We start from the raw sequence: 21,826 nt of genomic DNA on the forward strand, positions 1-21,826 counted from the left end.
AGGCACGGTTCTTCAAAGGCTCGTCAGACATTGTATGAGAGCGTTCACTGCTGCGAACATTCCCCCCGAGCTGCTTCAGAACAAACACACGGCTGATATTTGCCTCTGCAATAGTAAATAGTGCTGTGAACTGTTGATATCATCCGGAGATTTTTCTTTGTTTGTTATTTCATACTCTATAACGATGTAATATAATAATTCTTGGGTTATCATTTTTATTTTATTTATTTTTTTAATGTAGAGACCATCAGAGTAATTGATGTAGTAGGTTGCTGATTGTATTTATTTCCTTTATTTTCGTATTGACACTATATTAGATAATAAAAAATAAAATAAAAGACAAAATTCAGTGGTGGGAAGTACAAAAATAAATGTACCGATACTGTACTTATCTATTATTTACTTAATAGCACAACTTTTTAGACAGAAAATAGACTTAAATACACAACACATACGTCCTTGCTTGATTACCGCTTGGAAATGTTGTCATTTTGTCAATAATATTACACATTATGGCATAAATTGTATCTATCTCCACGAAGAATGTTCAGAAGAATAGTAGAAAAAGCTTCAGTTGTAGTCATCTGGACTCAGTTTGAAAAAATAGACGTTTCGACTCTCATCCAAGAGTCATTGTCAATAAAAGAATTTAGATCGAGAACTCCGATATTAATACTGTTCTGTGGTAAGACCCGCCCATTGGGAGGAGCCTTCCTGAAGTAGAAAGAGTTGTTTGTTTCAACAGAAACTCCCCCTTGTATCTACCGAGCTAGCCTATTCAGAATCTTAATGGCCTATTAGAATCCTCATTATTAGAATGAGGCCAGTGCCTTCTTCTCAAAGTGCTCCAAAACTGTGGCTTCACTATGTCGATGATACTTTTGTAACAATTAAGAAACAAGAGCTGGAAACCTTCTCTGAGCACATCAATGCTGTGGACCCACATATCAGGTTTACAAGAGAAGACGCTAAGGAGAATCGCTTGGCCTTTCTTGATTGTTCCACGATCAGAGGAGAGGACGGGAAACTCCAAATAGAAGTATATAGGAAACCTACACACACGGACCAGTATCTGCTCTTTGGTTCCAACCACCCACTACAGCACAAGCTGGGTGTGATCAGAACCTTACAACACAGAGCTCTAGGTGTGCCCACCAGCTCAGAGGGCAAGAAGAAAGAGGAAAAACATGTCCGAAATGCCCTCTCAGCCTGTGGTTACCCCGCTTGGGCTCTCAACAGAGTGAAGAGAACCAAAAAGCAGGACAAAAGGGAAACTGAACAGAGAAGGAAGGGTGTTTCTATCCCTTATGTGTCTGGCCTGTCGGAAAAACTGCAGAGAATTTTTAGACAACACGAAGTCCCTGTTTATTTTAAACCAGGAAACACTTTAAGACAAAAACTGGTTCATCCTAAGGACAAGTTGCCGACTCAAAAACAGAGCAATGTAGTTTATTCGATCCAATGCAGTGAAGAAAGCTGTAAAGAACGGTACATAGGTGAGACAAAACAGCCTCTACACAAGAGGCTTTATCAGCACAGAAGAAATACAAGTTCAGGACCACAGAGTGCCGTGCATCTCCATCTTGAAGCCTCTAATCACTCGTTTGAAGACGGTGAGGTGAAGGTTTTAAGCAGGGAGAAAAGATGGTCAAAAGAGGAGTCAAGGAAGCTATTTTTGTTAAAAAAGAAAGACCTTCTTTAAACAGAAATGGAGGGCTCAGATTCTATCTTCCTGGTATCTATAATGGAATACTGAACCCCTGGAAAGGTAGAGGACCAGGACCAGGACATTTAAATGCTAATCAGGTACTCAGGGTGGTTGAGCCAGGGTCTCACAAAGACAAAGAGGTTTTAACAGCCCATTAAGATTCTGAATAGGCTAGCTCGGTAGATACAAGGGGGGAGTTTCTGTTGAAACAAACAACTCTTTCTACTTCAGGAAGGCTCCTCCCAATGGGCGGGTCTTACCACAGAACAGTATTAATATCGGAGTTCTCGATCTAAATTCTTTTATTGACAATGACTCTTGGATGAGAGTCGAAACGTCTATTTTTTCAAACTGAGTCCAGATGACTACAACTGAAGCTTTTTCTACTATGGAACACGCCTGGACGAATGAGGGATTACACCGACATAGTTCAGAAGAATGGTTTTAACTTTCTATTTCCAAAGAAGGGGATGTGCAACCTCCACAAAGTTACATACTGCTGCTTTAGACCCAATATAGTTACGTAATAAAGTATCATCTGTTTTGTCCCGGTGTAGATGTGTTGTAAAAGCAGCTTTTAGGGTGAAAATGAGACCACTGCATACTGTCTGCATCCAATTATAAAGCGTTTTATTCCCCGCAAAGGAAGAAGTGCGTCGTTAGCATGCTAATGTTTGTTAGCTTTATTGCTCTGGCTTTTGAAAGTTGTGATAAGCGGTTATAAACTCAGTACGGTGAATAATTGTGATGCTCAGAATGTATTAGCAGAGGGAGCGCTTCAAAAAGTTTCAAATGAACTAGTTTGGTTTTTCATGCTTTTCAGACAGTAAAAAATGCGGAACAGCTAATTTCACAGTGAAGATTTTATACTTTTACATCACCACATTCGAGAAAAGGTATTTTTTATGTGGTCTGGAAAGTGGGAACTATTTTTATTTGTTTTAATTGTTTGCTGTAATTAAGTCTGAGCAAAGCATTAAGTGTGAGCAAACACAAATGTATAGATTAAAATGTGAAGAAAAAAAATAATATTATTTCAATCGCTTCTGTTGACCAAAAAACATGTCACCATTAAAAAAAATTAATTAGAGAAATTTGAAATAATAAAAGTAAATGTCATAATGTCTAGTTTCTTCACTTTGTGCCTTGAATAGACCTAAGTCAACATCATTGCCGTTATTCTGCATGTGTTTTGTAACATTATGAACCATTATTCTTGGTGTATTGTCCTGGGCACGCTGCTCTTGGAACGTGAGGTTTCCGTTCCTGTTTTGATTCATCACTTCCACACGCTGACAGGATTTCCCAGCAGCCACTTGGAATTAATTTGGGCAATTAGGATGCATCTGCAGCCTCTCTGCGGTGCGCACTGACTGATGCTGTTTGCTCCGGCTCTCTTTTTGTGATTAAGAATTTACAAAGATCACATTAATAACAGTAAGAGTTGTTAAAAAGATATATTGTCTTTTTTTTCTCCAAAGGATATTCCAAAGTTGTTGATATCTTCCTGTTAGAGAGGTCATTAACTAGAGTCATTTCTTAGTTTTATCGTGAGCTAAAGGGGTAGAATAAACGTGTTTATAATGCCACTAAAACTTAATTTTGCTTTTCATTCTGGACCTCGTTCATCAAAAGAGCTTTCAGAATTCTTACATTGGTGTGATGAGACCAACAATCTGGCTTTCAAACAGATGGCTTGAGTAAGAGCTGCAACTAACAATTGTTGTGGGAAATCAATTCAATGGATTTGTTGTGCAGAACGCCAGATATTTTTTCTCAATTTTACCCTGATAAAGCTGAACCTGATCCGTTTGAGGACGTCCTGCTGGAGAATATTTGCAGACGAGAGCATGTGTTCATCAAAAACACCACATTTACACATTTCCTGAGTCATTTCTGTGTGAGTCCTGCTCTGTCTGAGTAATAAAACCTCCTCTGTCAACTCTATAATCGATTAGTTGCAATTAATCAATGAAGTTGATTAGAGGCATTGAATTTGCAGCAATGAGTACAGTATGAGAACAGAGGGAGTGATTTTTTAAAGTCCCACTGCGGAACATTTGACCCAATGGACGACAAAAGTACAAGCATTTCTTTATTTTATTGTATTTCCGATATGTATGTTTTTAGAGCACCCTGAAAAACACATGTCTTTACTTTGAGTGGGCTCGCCTTTCCATTGATCCGACTCATACCTGTATCGACACTATGTTTGATGCTCCTTGTAATCTGGGTGACTATGGTTGATTAACTGGAAAACTCCAAATGAATTTCATGCCGATGGAAGAACATGGTAAAAAAACAGCAATGACGAAAATTAAATAAATAAATAAATTGGAAATGGATATTTATGTTACAAAGTACAAAATCTTAGACATTATTCATACTCAACAAGAGTTATTCAACCATACTACATCTTACAGGAAGAGGAAGAAGACATCATCGCAATTTTTTTTTGTATTTCTCTTGAAGTTTTATGAACATTTGTACACATCAGAGGTCAAAGGAGAAGATTCAGAACCATTTCTTATGTCAATAGAATTAAAGCTTAGAACTACTTCAGTTGATCTTATTCTGGGACAGAGTAAAGAGTCTTCACACTGGGTCGTGTTGGGTTTTAAGGTCTGACACTTGTATGGATGATTCGATCTGGTTTCGGAGGTCGGTTGGATCGAGGTAATTGGCACTGCAACAGGTTGATTGGTCGTCTTATACATCAGAACAAATCAGTACATGTGGGCTCATGGGGTGGGTTGTTTATGTATCAGCATTTTGTTCAGTTTAGTTGCTATGGTAAAGTAGGGGCACAACCTTGAAAGTTCTCAATATGGCTTCGAATTAGAACACGATGATGCAAAGCGATGACCTGGATCAAACTCGTCATCCTTTTGTCTTCTTGTTCCAGGTGGTGTACAAGAACAATGACTTCAAGCTGGAGCTCTCGCGGCTGGCCATCGAACGCGACCCGAAAATCACCCTGAACGGAGACTTGGTTTTCCGATGCGAAGACGTAGCCGCCCTGGACCCGGTAACGTTCGAGACCCCCGAGTCGTACATCTCCCTCCCCAAGTGGAACACCAAGAAAACCGGATCGATCTCCTTCGACTTCCGGACCACCGAGCCCAGCGGTCTTCTCCTGTTCAGCCACGGTCGCCCGCCCCAGGGTCCTAAAGAGCAGAAGCCCGGCAGGGAGCTGAAGACGGACTACTTTGCCATGGAGTTGTTGGATGGGTATCTGTTCCTTCTGATCGACATGGGGTCGGGGAAAACCAAGCTCAAGGCCAGCAACAAGAAGGTCAACGATGGAGACTGGTGCCACGTGGATTTCCAGAGGGAAGGGAGGAAAGGTGAGTTGAAATTGCAATTTGAGTTGTTGCATTTATCAAATATCAATCATTGCAATTATTTCGGTATTAGAAAGTCCTCTGTGAACAACAAAATATACTGTTTTCTGTTATTTTCTGAGCTCTACGAGTTCATATTCCCGTCTTTTGTTAAATGTTTAAGAACGAAAAGTTTGCATAGTTATTGGAATGGTTGGCAGAATTTATAGCGTTGCTTCTTTAAGATAAGATAAGATATTCCTTTATTTTCCACACATGGGGAAATTCCATTGTTGCAACGCAGGTAGATACAGAGGAAAAGGACAGATAACTTTTGCTGTGTATGTGTAATCCAACATTTACACGACAAAATAGTAATCATCATTCATGCAACACATTTGTAAGAGATCTGATCTCTGGCCGGTCACCAAACCCCAGGACTTTAGAACCTTCTAGAAGTGACATGTTGAGAACGGTACTAATAAGGTTCTATACCATTCATTTTAATGAGGCAGCGAAAAAAATATATTTATAGACAGCGCAGACAAATGGTTGTTTTCGTGTCTGTTACATTTGAAAAATAAGTAATACTAGCCAGTATTAATTCCCAGTTTCTAGTTTTCATAATGATTGCAGGATTTTTATTGCATATTATTGGGTTAGATTGAAGAAATGTTCATGATGTAGTTGTTAGCACGTATGCTAATTTTGGTGCTATTTGATAATCTTAATAATAATAGTAATAACAAAACACTTCTACACACTGCAAAAAATGCATTGAAGTGGCTGGACAGCATTGTGAGTTTGAATCCAGCGCTGACAATTTGCTGCATGTCTTTCCTCCTCGTCCCCATTTCACACTGCACTATCCTGTCCAATACAACCTAAAAGCCAAAACAAATAAAGAAAGAAAGATCATTTATGGAAATCTACTAGCATTTAGCATGCTGGTGACAAACACTGACAGCATCTATATAGAAATTCTACAAATACCTTGAAAAGTCGCTCAATTGGTTTTGTCAATGGCGATTTTACTCTGCGTTACAAAATCCCGACTTTATTTACCAGCATGAATATTGACTCCCCATAGCTATTAACCAAATATGACTCCATAACCAAATACAGCCATTCCACATTCTTGACAGGGACTGCATGCGCGCCCAAACCCTAACATCTGCCGCTCAGCTCTTGATGAATGATCTGTAGGTGTGGGCCTTCTCGGACATTCCATCTCCTCTAATGGCATCATATAATGAGTAAGGTGGTGTGCGTGTGTGTGTGTGTGTGTGTGTGTGTGTGTGTGTGGGGAGTGTGTGCGCATACCTGTTATCTCACCGCTGCTCCGGCTGTAATTGGCTTTTAATAGAAAATTAAGACGGAGTCGTTAATCACAGAGGAGAGCGAGGGTTTTGGTTTCAGTTCCATTCTGCTCCCCTTCTCCTCCATTTAACTCATTACACACACATTAGACGTCATTGTCATCCCCTCCTCAGCGTCATCCTGTAATCCAGCGTCCTTTACATTTCCAGTTACTCGTTTCGGAATCAAAGTGCCGGCCATTGTTCTTGATACCCATTTGAAGTGCGTGATATCTGAGCGTTCGGCTAATAGAAACAAAAGTGTAATAATGATGGGGAGAGCTACATTCTCAGTTTTTAGTGCTGAAGAAATATGGTTTGAATGTATTACGTATTTTTTATTTCTCGTACCAATGATTTAAGATCATTTTTTTAATATTTAGTTTTTCGTGGTGGGGCTTTAGTTACATTTTTTCATTTTTTTAATATATTATTTTTATTTATTTTTTTCATTGTGTTTTTGGTACAGTTTGAATGCATTAAGTATTTTTAGTTCTAGTACTAGATTTAAGATGACTTTTTTATATTTAGTTTTTCGTGGTGGGGCTTTAGTTATTTTTTTAAAAATATATTATTATTATTTTTTTTTTTTTTCATTGTGTTTTTGGTACGGTTTGAATGCATTAAGTATTTTTAGTTCTAGTACCAATGATTTAAGATTATTATTATTATTATTTTTTTTAGTTCCGTGGTGGGGCTTTAGTTTAATTATAACATTTTTTTTAATCTTTTCATTCTGTTTTTTGGCACAATACCAACGCACGCAACCTAAACTAAAACTAAACATCGATCAATGCCTTATGAAAAATGTTATTCCGAAGCAGATATTTTAAAGCATTTTCAAACCGACGTTTAAACCGACTGTAAAAGAGGAGCGCAGACATATTTTAGAGATGATGAAGGAGGAACTTTTTAATCGAACTGTAAAATAACTGACCAATTTGAAGATGATTCACTTTGTAAATAGACCTGAGGAAACAGAGGCTGAGAGGAGCCTCCACATCCTACGTCAACTATTATTCACTGAGCTCGGGGAGTAGTTTGGGGAGTGCTAGCCCAAGCAATATTACAGTAGTTGATGTATGGATACGAAATTTAATAACTCAACATAATTACAACCATTATCAGTTTTTTCCGGAGAATATTTACAACTTTGGCAATGTTTGTGCTTATGTACTCTCTCTCTGGTTTATTTCAGACAACTTTATACTTTCGTTAGCTTTTTATTAGACCTGGTTTAGGATCATCTTCAACAAACTTCATGAGCCTAAAATGTTTCCATCCGTTTTTAATCTGCAGGCTCCATCTCGGTAAACAGCCGCAGCATGCCCTTCAGCTCCCCCGAGGGCAGCGAGATCCTGGACCTGGACAGTGACATGTACCTGGGGGGTCTGCCCGAAACCAAGTCCGACCTGATCCTGCCGCCCGAGGTCTGGACGGCCCTGCTGAACTACGGCTACGTGGGCTGCGTGCGCGACCTTTTCATCGACGGGAAGAGTCGCGATGTGCGCCGCCTGGCCGAGATCCAGAGCGCCATGGGAGTCAGCAGCTTCTGCACCCGCGAGCTGCAGAAGAGGTGCAGCAGCGCCCCCTGTGGCAGCGGGGGCCTGTGCAAGGAGGGATGGAACCGCTACATCTGCGACTGCATCGGCACGGGATTCCTGGGGATGAACTGTGAGATCGGTAAGTGCTGGAGATGTGAATGGAGGTGGCACATTGGCCAATTAGGTTCATTCGAATTTCACGTTTTAATATGTTTAGGATTCTTATAATTCATTTTAAAAAATATCAGACCAGTATTTTAGTGTTGTGTTGTACCTTGACGTGTTTCGGCTGCACTCTCCTGTCACCTGATCTCACTGTGTCGTGTCTGGTTCTCTGATTTAAACCGTTTTTGGCATCGTCTTCCTAGCAGTAAGATGACAGCGTCATCTGCTGTCCGGCTTTAGAACTGTATTGAGTTGATAAGCCCCCTCATCCCGATTTACAGTCTGGTCTGCGCGTTTCCGTACCACCCCCCTGAACCCACTAGAGTTGAAGTATTGAAAATCAGATCAATACTAAAATTAGTATCGAAACTAGATACTCACAAGAGCATATATTGATACTACAAAGTGTGACCTTTCGTGAACAGTTTTGGAATGATCTTGAGCTTTGTCTGAGCTGGTATACGATCACACCCTAACTTTTATCAAGCAACATCTTTATTGTCAGTACGTATCAAATCAGCATCAAGTAGCTTATTCCTCAACTTAGACATTTTAGTATCACAATAACACTGATACTTTTTTATATGTACTTTTTTATTCATGTATAACTGAAACAAAAGCTGATGTCCACATGTATATATTGCGTATTATGTTTCACTTGAATAGTAGTGATATTGAGTGAATTCAATGGATATATATTATTTTAAATATATGTACATCTATATGTTTTGCATTAAGGTTGGCATTGCTGTTGTCTACTTCTGAAATTGTACAAAATATCTGTAAATAATAAAAAATAGAAACCTATCTAAAAGCTTACGTTGATGAAAAACAGACAGATGCCGTACTTTTTGGACTTTAAGCCGCTACTTTGAGCCCTTTGGTCATTACAACGGTGCTTATAATTTCTAGATTTTACTGGCAAACGGCCTCTTAGGGGCAATCTAGCATGAAGCGCAAGCGTTTGACACACCGTAGAAGAAGACGTGTTTTATTACAATCAGACTCATATTCACGGAGAAGTGAGTCTAATGAGGAAGTGAATCTTGACGCAGCTGAACATGCAAAGACACACGTGGAGCGCGGACATGTGATATACGGCGTTCTGCATTCAAATACGGGAGTTTGCATTCAAATACGGCAGTCTGCATTCAAATGAGACTTTCTTGTTCAGACCATGCATCATTTTTATTTATCGAGTTTATTCAGGAGCGCTGTATAGCCTGAAAAGTACAGTAAATCACACCAAACCTTATTCAGACAGAAAAAACCTGTTCATGCTTTATCTCTGTACACACTTGCACAGAGCGGCTGCCTTACTATACCTGCTGCTAACATCTCCAAGGCAACCTACAGTATATGGATGACGGAAATGCGGCACACGTATACAGCATACTTTATCTACTCGCAGACTTGAGAGTGGGAGAATGGGGTGGGGATCCGTCTAGCAGGTTTTGGCTGGTGATGCATTCAGGCCTAGCTTAGCCATCTGTGCCATTCTCTTGGAGCCAGGTGGCGAGGGGCTCTGTTGGGAGAAGGTGAGACTGTAGTTGACAGAGGTTTTTAGAGAAAACAAACACACAAGCAGACATAAAGAAATAAAATAGAGTCTGAGAGTAAAAGTACTTAAAAAAAAATACTTTACTATGAATGTAATTTGACGGTCTACAATAAGTCAAAGTAATAATTGTGGGATTTAATAACTTTACACTACATCTCACTTCCATTTTTGAGATATGTTGAATAGTTTAGTTTGAATTATTTAACAAACGAATTTAGGTATTTATTTCAAACATGCAAACACACTGAACTGTAAGTCATAAGTCAAAATGAAAGATTCTGTATATAGGCTTGAATTCACTTAAAAAAGGAGTGGGAAGAATAATTATTTATTTACGATAAGATAAGCCTTTATTTGTCCCACAATGGGGAAATTCCAGTGTTGCAACACTGTAGTAAATTATTAAAAAACAAACAAACAAAAAAACAGATATCTTACAGATAAAAAACACTCTTATAGAAAAAGCTCTTATAAAAAAAACTCTTATACTATGTAATAATAACAACAATAGTGACACTCTTATTTACAGCTGTTATATGGACAGAGAAACAACAACAACAACAACAACAACAACAACAACAACAACAACAACAACAACAACAACAACAACAACAACAACAACAACAACAACAACAACAACAACAACAACAACAACAACAACAACAACAACAACAACAACAACAACAACAACAACAACAACAACAACAACAACAACAACAACAACAACAACAACAACAACAACAACAACAACAACAACAACGCATATGAAGATGAATGACACATGTTCAGGCCTAACATTCTTAGACATAACTTAATATAATTTAATAATGTATCTAATAACAGAAAATGTAGTATCTAACTTACACTTTCCATTGTTTTCACAGTTCATAAAAAAATATTTCTTTATATTTTTTTCTAACATTTCAGCATAAAAACAATGTATCAAATCTAGTCTGAAGTAATTTTACCAGATTTAGACATACTTTTCATTATTGTCCAAATTTGGGTTAAATGTATTTTCTTTTCATCAATATTCTCTGTATGACTTGCAATTTAATACATGAACATGCTATTTTAACATAAATAATAGACACAGTAAATACATGTATTCATTCAACTACTAACATAAAGAGGTTGATAGTAATAATTAGACAAATTAAAAATGTAAGATAGCAGGAACAACAATTATCAAATTATTATGATATATATTTTTTATGTGTACACTTATATGTGCTGACAAAAATATTCTGTATCTATACATCTGCTCTGTTCTTCAAAGTAATATAAGTCATGTAAAAGTAAAAGGTATATCCCCATTTTTAATATTCACCAATACCAGTCGGAACAGCACTTTTCCAAATCAGCTCCGGTTGATATGGATTTCTTTGTTCGTCGGCGGGGGAGATGAGCGGGGCGTGGCAGAGCGGGACACGGGGGTTAATGAGGCAGGCGGCTGGATTCTGATCAGGACAGACACAGGATGAAGTGTCGTAATCTTCCATGAGGTGATGTTCGAGGAGATCTGTGCTGAGGGAAAGGCTGAGACTCGCGGTGCTGTTCTGTCATCTAGTGGAGACTGTGGGAACTACATGTTGCTTTCATGTACATAAATATATGTGTATCCTGGATAGGTTTATGTAGTAGAAATTATGCTCTGGTTGATTTGTTTTTTGGCAAATGTCGTGCATATTTTGAATTGATTATGACAACATGATACTGTAATACACTGAGGGCACTCATAAGTATTCCAAATGTGTTTTTTGGACACAATTTATTTTGTTGTATTAAATGTTTACTCCCCACACGTTTGATTTTGGGATAATTCTGTAGCCACATTGATACTCTGCATGTCAAATTTAATAACATGTGGTAGTAATATTGATAATAATGTGAATGTTGTTTTGAAGATGAAGCTAAATTTGAATGATGAGTTTATCATTAATAGTAAAAAAGGCTGAAAAATGGTGGCTACAATTGCATACACACAAACAAAAAAACTGTTGTGCACTAAAAAAAAGCCGTGCTAAATCTCCATTGAAATACATCAGTCTAAATAATGCAAAAATCATATTCTATGCACTATATTTTGCATTTAGCATTTTCAAATGTAAATATTTTTTAACATTCTATGATAATACATATGATAATGTGTTATTCCTTGTGGGTCAGGAAAAGGTATTGCTATTTGTGATATTGCTTATATGTACAAGTTTATGATATCGCTTATGTACTTCTCTATGTTCACTTATCGGCCTCACTAAAATTCAAATTAGGTGCAAATCTTTAAAAACTAAACTCAAAGTAATGTCTTCCGGGGTCATTCTGATGTGTTTGCATTCGTAACTGTACATATTCCTGCAGAAACAAACGCATGGATTCTTTCCGAGTGTGAAACAGCGGAGCAAAGACCACAATAGATTTCCCATTCTCCCTCCCGGCCGCTGTATTGCACATCTCATTTGTCTCGCAGAATGTCTGGAGCTGACAGTCGCCAACGCTATAGTCGAACTGCCTCATAAATATATACAAGCTGTTTTTTTTGGTTACACTTGAAATGTCAACAACACTTTCATCGTTCTCCTCCTCCTCCTCCTCGTCGAAGACCTTTAGAATCTTTTCGCGAAACGTTCTTGAACGCGCTCCAAATCTGAACCGATGGAGAACAGATCGACCCACATTTGCTCAGTCACTCATTCGTCACGGCTCTAGCGCAAAATGTCTTGTGTGTACAAGATTGCTTTGAGTGTTATTACAAGGTGGTTTTAAATCTGTAAATGAAATGATTCCTCCCTCTAACAAAACAATGACGCATAGCAGAAATTGGAGAATGTGCTTTATAAGGAAAAAACAGACATCTTGAGAAGAGGGTTGAACGTCTTCTGAGAAATTATTAAAAGGTGCGCTAACTAACTTTTCTGGTAGAATATTTGTTCCTTGCTTGTCTCCATGGAGATGCTATTGCTTTGCCTTGGATGTTACACAGTATTTAAGGTGGTGTATCGGGCATTTCCCACTGGAAAGAGGCCCCGGGGAAGACCCAGGACAGGCTGGAGGGACTATGTCTCTCGGCTGGCCTGGGAACGCCTCGGGATCCCCCCGAAGGAGTTGGAGGAAGTGTCTGGGGAGAGGGAGGTCTGGGAATCCCTGCTTAGACTGCTGCCCCCGCGACCCGGCCCCGGATAAGCGGAAGAAGATGGCTGGATGGATGGTTTAGCGTAAAACTCATACTTTGAAGACGTACAACTACAGTAGGTGGTGGTAAATGCACCTTCTCTGTTGGCCGCCAATCATCATCAAAAGTAACACAACAACATCAGCAACATACCTATCTCCATGGAGATGAGCGAATAACGCCACCAGGTCAAGCTACAGTTGAGATTTTTGAAGATGTAGTTAGATGGATTAAACACGTTTAATGCCTTATTGTGTTTATCATTTAAACTAAGTCGAGAACTCGAGTCACGTCGCATTTCTCTCTCTCCAAAGTGAGTGGGAGATGTGCATGGGCAGCTCCACTGTTAAAACACATTATAAACAGACGCAGACAGATCAGGGGCAAAGGTTTTTAAACATTTACATATGATCCACAAGGATAAAAATCTGCCTCATAGTCAATTAGAAACAGTGAAAAAGAACTAATGAAACTAGACATGTGATGCGTCGAGTTGGCGTGGCGAAATGCGGAGCTGACACCCAAAGTGGTTCAATTTCTTACAAATGTCTGAATCAAGTTTTCATAAATGAAACGGACAGTGTCAATAGTTTGCAGCCTGTAGTGTTTCTAGAGTCACAATCTGCTCTACAGAAGAGCAAGAGAAGGGCCTCAGGTGACGCTAGTGTAGGAGCGGAGCAAGGACATTTAAGGACTGTGATTGTAATTTTATTTCTGCTTAGGGCCCTGGATGACCCTAACACCTAACCCTAACCCTGGAGCACATGACTTCAAAACATAGCAAGCTCTTTTGCTATGTGGTGACAGTCGGTGGATGGCACGGCCTGATGGCGCAGTTATAGGGTTTGGACCGGGCAGTCCTTTTATGGGAGCTGGGATGTGCTGGGCCTTTGTACATGCGGGTCACCTCGAAGCAGACAGTTATGGGCTCGACACACCGGGAACGACAATGCAAAAATCGCCAGTTTCCCTAAGGTCAACGACAAGCAAAAGTAGAGCTGGAAAAAACCTTGTTCATGTGCACGTTATTCGTTTTCCGTGTCCGATCACCGGCTTCACCACGAGCGGCACGCACCGCCACGAGCCGCACGCGGCGGCGCTTCTCCTCCGCTGCACCGGCGTTTCCGTGTCCGATCACCGGCTTCACCACGAGCGGCACGCACCACCACGAGCTGCACGCACCACGAGCGAGCGGCGCCGCTTCTCCTCCGCTGCACCGGCGTTTCCGTGTCCGATCACCGGCTCCACCACGAGCGGCACGCACCGCCACGAGCCGCACGCGGCTCCGCTTCTCCTCCGCTGCACCGGCGTTTCCACGCCCGAACACCGGCTCCGCGCTCCCGCACCCGCCGCCCCGGAGGTCTGTACCTGGGCGAAGGTGTGGCCCCAGCCCGCCACAGGAGCAGACACGGAGAGCGGGGCACCGGCTCCACCCGGAGAAAAGCAGCCCCATACAACCAAGGTACAGCCCCGTTTCTCTGCTTTCCCGCTCCACAGACGGGGGCGATCTGGTCACAAAACTGGACTCAAATGCGTCTTGATTGGGCTAGAGCAACGCCGGCGTCTGGTATGTGGACTGCCGCTTCTGTCCCAACGTCTTTGTTTTGTTAGTCGTTTCCATTGTTTTGTTTTGTTCCCGCGTCTCTGTGTTGTCTTCTGTCTACATCCCTGTTCCTTAACTTCATCGGACATTACTGCACCGTCCATCACTCATCTCCTCCCTCACTCCTGGACTATCTACTGCCCTAGCCGCCAGCTAACAGCTGGCTTAACATCTGCGGAGGTCCGTCATGGTATCGCGGGGCCTCCCTGCCGTGCAGACAAGGTCTGGGGCAACCAACGCCACTCACTCCACCAGCTTCAACACCCGGTCCACTGCTGCTTTTTCACAACTCTCTGCCCACCAGCTTCTAGTTAACCAGCCTCTAGCCACCGCCAACATTCTAACTGGATTACTCTCATCTGCTGCTACGTTCCATCTCCTCCTCGGACTATCACTCCCGCGCCTCCAGGCCACCGCTCCACCAACTTCTCGCCTACTCACCTACACCGCTGCTGACCTTCACCTCCTCAACCATAACCACCGTCTCCCAGCTGCTGCTGCCTCTGCAGCTAGCTCAGCTGGGATCCTTCGCCGGCCCCGCTACATCCACCGGGGCTCTGGTCTCTCCCATAACCACCACTCCAACGACGGCTCACCTATCCCCTCACTCTGGACTAGTTTTCGCCCCCCCGTCACCCCCACCTGCCGCACTGCCAACCTCAGCAACCTCCGCCCCCCCACCCCTGCGCCCCCATCCATCTCCCTTGCACTGCTGAACTGCCGCTCCCTCTCCAACAAATCACCTGTTATATCTGAACTGCTACTGGACAATAACATTGATCTGCTTCTCCTCTGTGAAACATGGCAACAGCCCCTGGACTTCTATGCTCTCAACCAAGCCACTCCCTCCAACTACACTTACACTGCCAAACCCCGCCTCTCCGGGTGTGGGGGAGGTCTTGCTGTTATTCATAAAAAATCTACATCCATCACTGAACTGAACCTCAACCTTCCATCCATCTCATCATTTGAATACCTCGCCTTCTCCCTCCCCAACTCTATCACCGCTATCCTGATCTATCGTCCCCCAAAGCCCCACCCCTCTTTCCTCATTGAATTGTCTGAACTCCTCACCATCGCATCCTCTCTCTCTGCCCGCCTCCTACTCACTGGTGACTTCAACATCCACATTGACTGCCCCAACGCCCCACTGACATCCGACTTCCTCTCTCTCCTGGACTGCTTCCATCTCACCCAACATATTGACTTCCCCACCCATACCAAAGGCCACACTCTGGACTTAGTCTGTTCCTCTCTCCTACCCATATCTAAGCCCCACCACCTCCCCTTCCCACTCTCTGATCATCTCTGCATCCTTTTCTCCGCCCCCCTACCCTCGCCCCACAACCCCAAAAAACGCACCATCACCTACCGCAATATCAAGTCAGTCAACCCCCTCACGCTCTCCCAGCTCATATCCTCTGCTTTCCCCCCTGACTACCCCCTCTTCCCCCGACGACTATGCTGTCATGCTCAACACCACCCTCTCCGACTCCCTTGACTCCCTAGCCCCCTGGAAAACCTCCTCCGTCTCATACATCAACCCCGCCCCCTGGTACACTCCTGAACTCCGCACCATGAAGCAGACTGGCCGCCAACTCGAACGACTCCTCAAAAGAACCCGCCTCACCGTCCACGCCGAAGCTTTCAAATTACACATCTCCTCCTACCGTGACGCTCTCCAAGCCGCCAAATCTGCCCACCTCTCCACCCTCATCAACAGCTCCCACCGGAGCCCTCGCACCCTGTTCTTCACCGTCAACAAGCTGCTCCAGCCACCGGACATCACTCCACCCTCCTCCCCTGACCTCTGCAACTCTTTCCTCCTTGCCTTCAAAGACAAAATTTCCAAAATCAACATCTCCATGACTGCCGTCTCCATTAACTCCATCACCACCCCCACCCCTGCCCCCCCTCCTCTCCCTGACCACCCACCCTTCCCTCCCCTCACCACCTTCTCCTCTGTTAACTCCTCTCATATCATAGACCTCATCACCGCTTCCAAAACCACCACCTGCTCTCTCGACCCCCTCCCAACGACTCTAACCAAGGCCTGCCTCCCTGCTCTCATCCCCCATCTCACCACCCTCTTCAACCAGTCTTTATCCCTCGGCCATGTTCCTTCCATCTACAAACTGGCCTCCATCACCCCCATCCTCAAAAAACCCACCCTAGACTCCGCCAACCTCTCCAACTACCGCCCCATCTCCAACCTGCCGTTCCTCTCAAAAACGCTGGAACGCATCGTCGCCGCCCAACTTCACACCCACCTCCAGTCAAACAACCTCTATGAACCCCTCCAATCTGGCTTCCGCCCACTTCACAGCACTGAAACAGCCCTGGTCAAAGTACTCAACGATCTCCTCACCTCTGCAGACTCCGGGGCCCTCAACATCCTGTTACTACTAGACCTCAGCGCAGCCTTTGACACTATAAACCATTCCATCCTCCTACAAAGGCTGCGCCAACTGGGTGTTGAGGGCTCTGCACTTGACTGGCTCACATCCTACCTCACCAACAGGCAAGAGTTCATTTCCCTCTCCGGTCACTCATCCACCCTCTCCCCAGTAACGCAGGGGGTCCCCCAGGGCTCAGTCCTCGGCCCCCTCCTCTTCATCTGCTACATCTTCCCCCTTGGTCACATCCTCCGCCAACTCAACCTGGACTTTCACTGCTACGCTGACGACACCCAGATATACCTCACCACCAAATCCACCCAAAACCCTCCCCTCAGCCACATTGAAACCTGCATCTCTACAATAAAATCATGGCTCACTCTCAACTTCCTCAAACTGAACAGTGACAAAACAGAGCTCCTCCTCATTGGCACCAAATCCACTCTCAATAAAACTGGTCCCTTTTCACTCAGCATCGACACCTCGACCATCACCCCCTCTACCCTGGTACGCAATCTCGGTGTCATCATGGACCCCACCCTCTCCTTCACTCCCCATGTCAGCCACATTGTCAAGACCTCATACTTCCACCTCCGCCGCATCGCCAAAATCCGACACTGCCTCACCCTCCCCGCTGCTGAATCCCTCATCCATGCCTTCATCTCCTCCCGCCTTGACTACTGCAACTCCCTCCTCACTGGCATCTCCTCCCATTCCCTCCATAGACTCCAAATGGTCCAAAACTCCGCTGCCCGCCTCCTCACCCACACCCGGTCCCGTGATCACATCACTCCCGTTCTTCGCTCTCTCCACTGGCTCCCCATCAAGCAGCGCATAAACTTTAAAATACTCCTCCTCACCTTCAAAGCTCTCCACCACCTTGCCCCCCCCTACCTGTCTGACCTCCTCATCCCCCACCGCCCCTCCCGAGCTCTCCGATCCTCCTCCTCTCTCACCCTGACTGCACCAACATCCCGACTCAAAACTTTTGGCGACAGAGCATTCTCCCGAACAGCACCCCGACTCTGGAACTCCCTCCCCCAACCTGTCCGCCACTCTCCCTCACTCACAACATTCAAATCCCGCCTAAAAACATACCTCTTCACCCAAGCCTATGACCTCCCCTACCCCTAGCCTCCTCTACCCCATTGCCTACTCTTCTACCCCCTGTTACATCCCCATCTTTTTTCTCTCTACTTCTTCTGTCTTGTTCATTTTATCTGTATATTAATGTGTACTGTACGTGTTGTCCCCCCCTGTCTGTAAATACCCCCCCCCCTTTTTTATTATGTTCAGCGTCTTTGGGTCACTGAAAAGCGCTATATAAATAAAAGTTATTATTATTATTATTATTAAAAGTCATGAACCTTTGTCGCTATGGCCCACCCCACAGCCAATCAGAGAGTTTCTTTGACTGCCTTTCCGTCCAATGGTCAGCGCTTTCTTTCGATATGTAGCAGTCAATAAAACGATTTCAGTCATTTCATGACTTCTGATACTTCCTTCTTTTCACCGCTGAAGGCATTGAAATAGTAAACATGCTTTTAAAACCTCATAATTCCCTCAAATTTCACAGGCAAGCACATGTGGGAGACCCGCCATCTGCCCTGGAACTGAATGTGGCTCCTGATGCCGTTGCTCCCCGCTGCAATTGTTCGCTGTGTTAGATTTGATCCTGCTGAGAGTGTTGCTGGTCGCTGTTGTTGGTCGCCTCTCGTGTGTATATTCATTTAGTATTAATAAAACAATGACACAAAAGGAGCCGTGTCAACCTATCTAACTAAATATGTCTGAATGGTGCCGCAGTAGATCAAGCATCTGTCTGTAAACTGGTAAATATTTGTACTAATGTTGTTGATTAGAAAGGCATCCCAAGTCTACCTAATTTAATTAATTTTAGGATAATAATTAGTATTTAACAAGCATGGATTTAGAAACGTTTATTCTTAACACTGATGCACACTCTTTATCCTTTGGTGATACCATAAGTTAGCTTCTAAGTTAATGGGTATTGCAAATACTGATGTAGATGAGTAATAAACTTTGTGGTCATTTTTGTAATTTTCTATTTCACTTGAGACTAAAAATTTCAATATATGATTTCAGCTTTACGATTACAATCACAATTTTGCGATTATTACATTTTCACTATGACCAAACAACAGTAAAATCGTGAATTTGTTTTGCTTTCTGAATGAAAAAGTGATCAATTGTGACACAAACAGCCAAATACAAAAGTGTATATTGTACTGAACTTACTTATCTTCGCTGATTATGATTCTCGCAATTATTACTTTTGAGTTCTTCCACGACCTTCAATTCCACTGCTTTGTCCGACAACATCCAGCTCTATCTTTCCCACCAATACAATAAACCCCACCACACACTCCACCCTCACAAACTGCATTTGAAATCAAATCATGATAAAATGGATAAAAATGGTCATCATCGGCCCCAGAACACTCACTAAAACCTACAATAACCTCACCTTTTTCCATCGATAGCACTTCTGTTTCCTCCTCATTTCATCTCTGCAACCTCTGCATCATCCTTGATCGGACTCTCTCCAATGAGAGAGCACAACACCTCCGGAACATCACCCACCTTTGCCCCTCCCTCCGCAGTCAACCGCAACCCTCATCCAAGCCTTTGTCACCTCCCGCCTTGACTACTGCTCTACGCTTCACCCTCCAAACTCCTCAAATGACTCCAGCGCATCCAGATCTCCTCACTAACACATCACCCCTGTCCTCCGGAGACCTCCACTGGTTCCAGATTCACTGATGCCAAACTCCTCTGTCTGCCGCCAGGACAAAACTTGAGACCTGGAGGGACAGAGCCTTCTCTCCTCTGGAACTCCCTGCCCAAACGCATCAAAGCCATACTCACTAACTAAAAAATCACTGAAAACCTATCTTCTTAAAATTGCCTTTCAATAACTTTATCCTACTTTATCCTACTCGTTGCTTTTGTGTCTGTCTCTCAAATGTGAAGAGTTTTTGGGAATCTTGAAAAGCGCTAAATAAGTGTTAAGTGTTATTCACTAGCAAGGACCACGTCACAACAATGGAATATGAAAGAATGTTTATTGATAATAGTGATGATGGGTCAATGATGGGTCGATGATGGGTCGATGATGGGTCGATGATGGGTCGATGATGGGTCGATGATGGATCGATGATGGGTCGATGATGGATCGATGATGGGTCAATGATGGGTCGATGATGGGTTAATGAGAGTTGGCTGGGTAGAGACTCAGGGTGGGGGCTCTGTTTCGGGTGATCAGCCCAGACGATTCAGAACCCCCCCTCCATGGATGGTGATGTGTTAAGGTGAAGATGATGGAGACATGGGGTGGGAGGGTGGGGTCGAGAGAGCAGAGACAACAAGAGATGCTGGGATAGGCCTGTATGAATAGGGCTTCCGGGTAATTAGAGGCGTGGTTGAAGAGTAGAGCGTGGTTACTGGAAGAGTAAGAGGTTGAGGCGTGGTCCCACTCCTGAACCCCAGGTGACGATTAACATCTCCAACTGCACTTACATTCTGACCTGAACAATCGCAATTATCGATTTATTGAAGAACAGGTCACGTGCCTATTAGAGACTCAACTGAAAGTGTCTGTACATTTGTGTTTGACCGTACTCTTCTGCATTTCCTTTTAACATGACTTTAGTTCTCATTCCCTGTTGCTTGCATTGTCTTCGCAGAGGCCACCGTGCTGAGCTACGACGGCAGCATGTACCTGAAGATCATCATGCCGGTGACCATGCACACGGAGGCGGAGGACGTGGCCTTGAGGTTCATGTCCCAGCGAGCGTACGGTCTGCTGATGGCCACCACCTCCAAGGAGTCGGCCGACACGCTGAGGCTGGAGCTGGATGGGGGTCGGGTCAAGCTCACCGTCAACCTGGGTAAGGACATCCGAAGGTGTTCGGAAACCGTGACTTATAAGATGTGGCGTATTACCCGTTCGCTCATTCGCTCATCTTCTCTTCTGTTCTGAACTTGGCTGGAGTGAAGTTGGACGCCACGGTCCGTTTGTTGAGGAAATTGGATTTGCTTTTGCAGATTGTAAATTATTAACAATTTTAATTTCACGGGTCGCATCAGACATACATTATACAAATAGGGTGAAAGTGAGTCATTTGTCAAAGGAATGTTACATTTTGTTCTTTACATAAACCTTTTGCTTATCTAATCAAATCTGAAATGAGTCTAAAAGGTAATATACTCTTGTTTGGTTCCTTTTGGGATGCCAATTTACTTCAAATCCTTTTAAAACTTGTAAACAAATTCTTGAATAGGCAAAAGTGCAGTGGAACATGATAAGATTACAATGGAAAAACTGGGATTAACCTCAGAATATCACAAAAAATTAAAAATCAAGATGGTTTTGGCTAAAGAAACCCACTCAAATACATGACTTGAACACATTTACTGTTGTATTTTGTATTATTTTATTATTTTATTGGACATTATCATAGACCTAGCATATTTGGTCTCTTAATATTAAGGTTTTAGTGGACAAATATTTACTGAAATGTTGAGCCCACAATAGTTTTCCACAATAGTTTACATCTTTTGTGATAGAAAAGCAAACTAACTGACATTTCTACACTATGTTACAATTTTAGTTTTTATTATAAAGACTTAAAAGCATTAGCATTTATATCTGATCTCATATAGTCATTAAACAACTTTATGGTCTACTTAATTTTGCCTCCAGTTGCCCCAATTCCAGTATTTTTTTAACAAAGGGTCTATATTATTGCAAGATTTGGACAAGGAGTTCAGATTAGTCCTGGTCTTGGGTTAGCTCAGAGCTGCATGGATTCTGCACTTGAATCATTCTAAAATGTCATGACATAAATGACCTTGAGGACAGCAAATAAACAATCCTTTCCTCAACAAACTGATAATGTGGTCGCGAATCGCCTTTCATTCAAGCCAATTCGCTCTTTACTCCACTCGAGTGCTGTACCATTGTACCCCTGAC

At 42.9% G+C, this 21,826-nt stretch overlaps 1 protein-coding gene across 4 annotated transcripts in view; it reads left to right on the plus strand.

Annotated features, from left to right (window-relative positions):
* The window catches only part of nrxn2b (neurexin 2b), a 1,099,331-nt gene that overhangs the window by 508,398 nt on the left and 569,107 nt on the right, over positions 1-21,826 (plus strand). For all 4 annotated transcript variants that reach the window (XM_072459234.1, XM_072459237.1, XM_072459236.1 and 1 more), the window contains 3 exons: positions 4,614-5,055; positions 7,689-8,072; positions 20,538-20,741. In XM_072459234.1, coding sequence (XP_072315335.1) covers positions 4,614-5,055; positions 7,689-8,072; positions 20,538-20,741 — 1,030 coding nt within the window. The remainder of the gene's footprint in view (positions 1-4,613; positions 5,056-7,688; positions 8,073-20,537; positions 20,742-21,826) is intronic.

This window comes from Eucyclogobius newberryi, unplaced genomic scaffold, assembly GCF_026437365.1.
Source record: "Eucyclogobius newberryi isolate DKJ021-1_F unplaced genomic scaffold, fEucNew1.0.hap1 SCAF_22, whole genome shotgun sequence".
Taxonomy (NCBI): Eukaryota; Metazoa; Chordata; class Actinopteri; order Gobiiformes; family Gobiidae; genus Eucyclogobius; species Eucyclogobius newberryi.